The sequence below is a fragment of the Gorilla gorilla genome, chromosome 20, assembly GCF_029281585.2.
Source record: "Gorilla gorilla gorilla isolate KB3781 chromosome 20, NHGRI_mGorGor1-v2.1_pri, whole genome shotgun sequence".
NCBI classification, from domain to species: Eukaryota; Metazoa; Chordata; class Mammalia; order Primates; family Hominidae; genus Gorilla; species Gorilla gorilla.
Window position 1 is genome coordinate 46,738,289 of NC_073244.2, and position 6,818 is coordinate 46,745,106.

General features: G+C 51.8%; 1 protein-coding gene across 2 annotated transcripts in view; it reads left to right on the forward strand.

Annotated features, from left to right (window-relative positions):
- The window catches only part of UPK1A (uroplakin 1A), a 19,332-nt gene extending 12,514 nt beyond the window's left edge, over positions 1-6,818 (forward strand). For both annotated transcript variants that reach the window (XM_019016048.3, XM_063701256.1), the window contains exons 4-8: positions 1,577-1,651; positions 1,783-1,890; positions 4,178-4,357; positions 6,144-6,227; positions 6,307-6,818. In XM_019016048.3, coding sequence (XP_018871593.1) covers positions 1,577-1,651; positions 1,783-1,890; positions 4,178-4,357; positions 6,144-6,227; positions 6,307-6,351 — 492 coding nt within the window. In that variant the 3' untranslated portion in view covers positions 6,352-6,818. The remainder of the gene's footprint in view (positions 1-1,576; positions 1,652-1,782; positions 1,891-4,177; positions 4,358-6,143; positions 6,228-6,306) is intronic.

Genomic DNA, 6,818 nt, shown 5'->3' on the forward strand with positions numbered 1-6,818 from the left:
CCACTGCATCTGGCAGAGAATGTCTTTATTTATTTATTTATATTATTATTTTTTGAGACAGAGTTTCGCTCTTGTTGCCTGGGCTGGAGTGAAGTGGTGTGATCTCGGCTCACTGCAACCTCCGCCCCACAGGTTCAAGCAATTCTCATGCTTCAGCCTCCTGAGTAGCTGGGATTACGGGCATGCGCCACCACGCCCGGATAATTTTGTATTTTTAGTAGAGACGGGGTTTCTCCATCTTGGTCAGGCTGGTCTTGAACTCCCAACCTCGGGTGATCCACCTGCCTTGGCCTCCCAAAGTGCTGGGATTACAAGGGTGAGCCACTGTGCCCGGCCCCGAATGTCTTCCTTTTTTAATTTTCTTTTCTTTAGCTTTTTTTTTTTTTTTTTTTTTTTGCTGTCATCTATGTATCCCAGCTATTTTTCTCTTTTTATAGTAGACATTTATTTACTGATTCTAAGTCAATACATAACTTTGGCAAATATGTTACTTTTTAAATTTCATTTTCCCTTGACATTTTATTATAAAATATTTCTGGCTGGGTGCAGTGGCTCACTCCTATAATCCCAGCACTTTGGGAGGCTGAGGAAGGAGGATCATTTGAGCTCAGGACTTTGAGACCAGCCTGGGCAACATAGCAAGACCCCATCTCTACAAAAAATTTAACAATTCGCCAGAAATGGTGGCATGTTCCTGTAGTCCCAGATACTCAGAAGGCTAGGCAAGAGGATTGCCTGAACCTGGGAGGCAGAGGCTGCAATGAGCTATGATCCTGCCACTGCACACCAGCCTGGGTGACAGAGTGAGATCCTATCTGAAAAATAATTTTTTTGAGACAGAGTCTCGCTCTGTCGCCCAGGCTGGTGTGCAGTGGCATGATATCAGCTCACTGCAACCTCCACCTCCCAGGTTCAAGCGATTCTCCTTCCTTAGCCTCCCGAGTAGCTGGGATTACAAGCGTCGCCAGGCTAGAGTGCAGTGGCACAATCTCAGCTCCCTGCAACCTCCGCCTCCCAGGTTCAGGCGATTCTCCTGTCTCAGTCTCCCGAGTAGCTGGGACTACAGGCCCGTGCCACCATGCCTGGCTAATTTTTGTATTTTTAGTACAGACGGGGTTTTGCCATGTTGGCCCAGCTGGTCTCAAACTCTTGACCTCAAGTGATCGACCCACCTCAGCCTCCCAAAGTGCTGGGATTACAGGCGTGAGCCACCAATGCCCAGCCCTAATTTTTGTATTTTTAGTAGAGAAGGGGTTTCACCATGTTGGCCAGGGTGGTCTCGAACTCCTGACCTCACGTGATCGCCCCCTCGGCCTCCCAAAGTGCTGGGATTATAGGCGTGAGCCACCACGCCTCGCCTGTCTCAAAAATAAATTAATTAAATTAAATATTTCAAAATACAGAAAAGTTGGAAGACAATACAGCGAACACCTGAACACCCACCACATATTATAGATGCTGCTAGTCACACTGCCCCAAACTTTTTTAAAACTTGCATTTCCACAATGATGCTTCCCTGACGGGGTGTGGCTTCACGGGCTCTGCCCGACGGGCCGTCCTCCCTCTGTCTCCCCAGTACCTGGTGCTCATGCTCATCGTCTACATCTTCGAGTGCGCCTCCTGCATCACGTCCTACACCCACCGTGACTACGTGAGCCCGGCGAGGCCTGGGGAGGGGCCTGACCTGCATGGGAGGGGCGAGGGTCCCGGCGCGGCGGGGCGGAGGTCGTCCTCTCTCCCCACCCAGCCCTGCCGGCCCTTGTTCTTCCCTGTTCTCCTCAGATGGTGTCCAACCCATCCCTGATCACCAAGCAGATGCTAACCTTCTACAGCGCGGACACCGACCAGGGCCAGGAGCTGACCCGCCTCTGGGACCGCGTCATGATTGAGGTGGGCGGGGTGGATCGGGTGCTGGGAGGGCCCGCGGCTCCGTCCACAGAGGCCGATAGAGCTCCCGATGTGCCAGCTTGTAGAGGAGTGAGTGCCTTAAAGACATCCGCTCATGAGATCTCTAGGAGAGCAGGGCTGTGGTCATCACCGTTCTGCGGATGAGTAAACAGGCCCAGAAAGGGAAATTTCCTTGCCCGAGGCCACGCAGTCGGTAAGTGGTGGGAGCTGGGATTGGAACCCGGCAGCCTAGCTCCTGACCTCCCTGCTCTTAGCCTACACATACTACCTCAACAGAAATGTTGATAATAACAATGATAGTAACAGCACCATTCACTGAGCTGGGTTTCACGCTGTTCAAAGGACTTTTATTTTTATATTTTGAGATGGGGTCTTGCTCTGTTGCCCAGGCTGGAGTGATCATAGCTCACTGCAACCTCCAACTCCTGGGCCCAAGTGATCCTCCCGCCTCAGCCTCCCGAGTAGCTGGGAATACAGGTGTGCCCCACCACACCCGGCTAAGTTTTTTAAATTATCTTTTGTGGAGACAGGGGTCTTGCTGTATTGCCCAGGCTGGTCTCGAACTCCTGGGCTCAGGATTGGAGCGATTCTCCCACCTCCGCCTCTCAAAGTGCTGAGATTACAGGCATGAGCCACGAGTGCCTGGCCTCAAAGCACATTTTTTTTTCTTTTCATCTTTTTTTTTTTTTTTTTTTGAGACAGAGTCTTGCTCTGTCGCCCAGGCTGGAGTGCAGTGGCGCGATCTCGGCTCACTGCAAGCTCCGCCTCCCGGGTTCACGCTATTCTCCTGCCTCAGCCTTCCGAATAGCTGGGACTACAGGCGCCTGCCACCGCGCCCAGCTGATTTTTTGTATTTTTAGTAGAGACGGGTGTTAGTCAAGATGGTCTTGATCTCCCGACCTTGTGATCCACCTGCCTCGGCCTCCCAAAGTGCTGGGATTACAGGCTTGAGCCACCGCGCCCAGCCTTTCAAAGCACTTTTAAAGCTTTTTTAATCCTCACGACCACCCCATAAGGGAGATCAGCCTTTTAGTGATGAGGAGACCAAAGCAAGAGGTTGAATATCTTGCATGAGGTCACACACCTGGTAGGTCACAGAACTGGAAGGATTCAAACTCAGACTTCCAGGTTTGAAGAGATACAGTGTTCATCAAATCCAACATGATATTGCACTGGAAAAGGAAGAAATTGGCTGGGTGCAGTGGCTCATACCTATAATCCCAAAACTTTGGGAGGCAAAGGCGGGCAGATCACTTGAGTTCAGGGGTTCAAGACCATCCTGGCCAACATGGTGAAACCCTGTCTCTACAAAAAATACAAAAATTAGTCAGGTGTAGTAGTGTGCACCTGTGATTCCAGCTACTTGGGAGGCTGAGGCAGGAAAATCACTTGAACCCAGGACGGGGAGGTTGCAGTGAGCCAAGATGGCGCCACTGCACTCCAGCCTGTACAACAGAGGGAGACTCCATCTCAAAAAAAAAAAAAAAAAAAGGAAGAAATTGAGGACTCAAGGAAAACTGAGGAGTCAATGTGGCCCAAGTCCTCTAGCTAGCCAGGATTTGAACCCATGTTTGAAGGGTACCCAAGCCTATGTTTTCCTCATTCAGGAGCCACAAATTAAACACCTGGATTCCTTACCAAGTCCAGGAAAAGCCAGAAATCTACCCTTTTTGTGTTATTTTATCAGCATAGTTGTTGATAAAAATATTTTATTTTATTTTATTTTTTGAGATGGAGTTTCATTCTTGATTCCCAGGCTGGAGTGCAGTGGCACGATCTTGGCTCACTGCAATCGCCACCTCCCGGATTCAAGCAATTCTCCTGCCCCAGCCTCTCAAGTAGCTGGGATTACAGGCGCCCACCACCACACCCAGCAAATTTTGTATTTTTAGTAGAGACGGGGTTTCATCATGTTGGTCAGGCTGGTCTCGAACTCCTGACCTCAGGTGATCCATCCACCTCGGCCTCCCAGAGAGCTGGGATTACAGGCGTGAGCCACCGTGCCCGGCAAAAATATTTTAAAATAAGTCAGAGGTGCGGGTTTAATCCAAATCCCCCATCAGCCTCCTGGTCCTGGGACAAATATTGTCTGCTCTGTGCTCACACACACAGACACCCACCGGACACACTCGCTTGGAGGCCCAGGACATGGGGAAGTTGGGCCCAGCTGTGTCAAAGGCCAATCCTGCCCCTCCTTGCTGTGTGACCTCAGGCAAGCAACTGTCCTCTCTGAGCCCGAGCCTGCCTGACCCCCTGCTTTTCACTCTAGCAAGAATGCTGTGGCACATCTGGTCCCATGGACTGGGTGAACTTCACGTCAGCCTTCCGGGCAGCCACTCCGGAGGTGGTATTCCCCTGGCCCCCACTGTGCTGTCGCCGGACGGGAAACTTCATCCCCCTCAACGAGGAGGGCTGCCGCCTGGGGCACATGGACTACCTGTTCACCAAGGTGTGGCCCTCTGCCCTGCTCCATCTGTATGTCCATCTGTCTGTCTTCCTCTGGTCTCTGCTCCCTCTCTGATTCTCTCTTTCTCCCTCCCTGTGTCTGTCCGTCTAGCTTTTTCCCTCTCCTCTTCCCCTCTCTGATTTTCTTGTTTTCTTTTTCTTTCTTTCTTTTTTTTTCTTTTTTTTCAAGACCGAGTCCCGCTTTGTCACCCAGGCTGGAGTACAGTGGCACAATCTCAGCTCACTGCAGCGTCTGCCTCCTGGGTTCAAGGGATTCTCCCACCTCAGCTTCCAGAGCAGCTGGGATTACAGGTGCGCACCACCCTCTTGGCTAGTTTTTGTATTTTTAGCAGAGACGGGGTTTGACCATGTTGGCCAGGCTGGTCTCGAACTCCTGAGCTCAAGTGATCCACCCACCTAAGCCTCCCAAAGTGCTCGGATTACAAGCGTGAGCCACCACGCTGGGTCCCCTCTCTGATTTTCTAGTGCTCCCCCAACTCTCTCTCAAGTCAGCAGGATGCACCCAGGGTCTGTCTGAACCAGACCTGGCACCTGCAACCTTACTCAGGTTGTCCGAGAATAAGAGCAATAATAGGGCCGGGCGCGATGGCTCACGCCTGTAATCTCAGCACTTTGGGAGGCCGAGGAGGGCAGATCACTTGAGGTCAAGAGTTCGAGACCAGCCTAACCAACATGGCGAAACCCCATCTCTACTAAAAATGCAAAAATTAGCCCAGAGCAGTAGCACGTGCCTGTAATCCCAGCTACTTGGGAGGCTGAGGTAGGAGAATCACTTGAACCCTGGAGGTGAAGGTTGCAGTGAGCTGAGATTGTGCCACTGCACCCCAGCCTGGGCGACAGAGCAAAACTCCATCTCAAACAAAACAAAACAAAACATCAAACAAAACAATAGAGCTAGGCACGGTGGCTCAAGCCTGTAATCCCAGTACTTTGGGAGGCCAAGGCAGGAGGGTCACTTGAGGTCAGAAGCTCAAGACCAGCCTGGGCAACATATCAAGACCCCGTCTCTACAAAAAAGTACAGAAAATTAGCCAGGCGTGGTGGTGCACGCCTGTAATCCCAGCTACTGGGGAGGCTAAGGCAGGAGGATTGTTTGAGTCTAGGAGGTCAAGGCTGCAGTGAGCTGTGATGGTGCCACTGCACTCTAGCCTAGGCAAGAGACTTTAAAAAAGGCAAGAGACTTAAAAAAAAAAAAAGGCCAGGCGTGCACAGTGACTCATGCCTGTAATCCCAGCATTTTGGGAGACCGAGATGGGAGGATCACAAGATCAGGAGTTCGAGACCAGCCTGACCAACATGGTGAAACCCCCGTCTCTACTAAAAATACAAAAATTAGCCGGGCGTAGTGGTGCACACCTGTAATCCCAGCTACTCAGGAGGCTGAGGCAGGAGAATTGCTTGAACGCGGGAGGTAAAGGTTTCAGTGAGCCGAGATCGCGCCACTGCACTATAGCCTGGGTGACAGAGGGAGACTGCGAGACTGTCTCCAAAAAAAAAAAAAAAAGCTAGCTGTAAGAGCAAAATCACCCTCAGATTGTCATAGCCATCAGCAGGGCGGCACCTACTTGTGCAGGGCCTGGGTTCAACATCAGCTCCCTGGGGCCCCGAAACCACCTGAGGAGGTGGACAGTGCCATGGTTCCCATTGCACAAGTGAGAAAACCAATGCTCAGGGAAGGTGGTGACTTTCCCAAGGGCGCACAGTGACTCTCGCCTTCAGCGGCTACCCTCATGGGCGTCTTCTCAAACCTCCCCCATCCCCCTGCCCAGGGCTGCTTCGAACACATCGGCCACGCCATCGACAGCTACACGTGGGGTATCTCGTGGTTTGGGTTTGCCATCCTGATGTGGACGGTGAGAGGCGGGGAGCCCACAGGCTGGGTGGGCTGGGGGTGGGGGGCAGAGTTCCCTCATCTCGCTGCCTCCTCGCCAGCTCCCGGTCATGCTGATAGCCATGTATTTCTACACCATGCTCTGAGGGACAGGAGGGGAAGGCAACATACACACCCCGGACTCCTCTGCATCCTCCTCCTGCTTCCTCCGCTGGGGCCTGGATGGCTGCCTCACCTCTCACCTCCCAACCTCCCTAGCCCTTACGTCCTTCCGCTTCCAAGATCTTTTTCCAGGTTCCTGAGCCCTACTGTGTCTCGGGTGCGCCCTGAAACCCCAGGGCTTGTGTGCACGTATCCTTAGCCCATCTTTCAAGGGACCTCTCCATGATCCCACCTCCCATTCACAGATACCTCTCTTGTAGCTCTCTGACCTCCTCCTTCATGGCAGGCATCGCCATTCTTGCTGAACAGTTTGTGATTGCCATTTGAGCTCTGGAAGCCTCTATTGCCGTGAGAGTTCTGCCACGGTCACTTTACTGTCCCCATCATCACCCAGCACGGGGCTAAGCATATACTAGATAGTCAATAAATAAATAAATAAATAAATAAATAA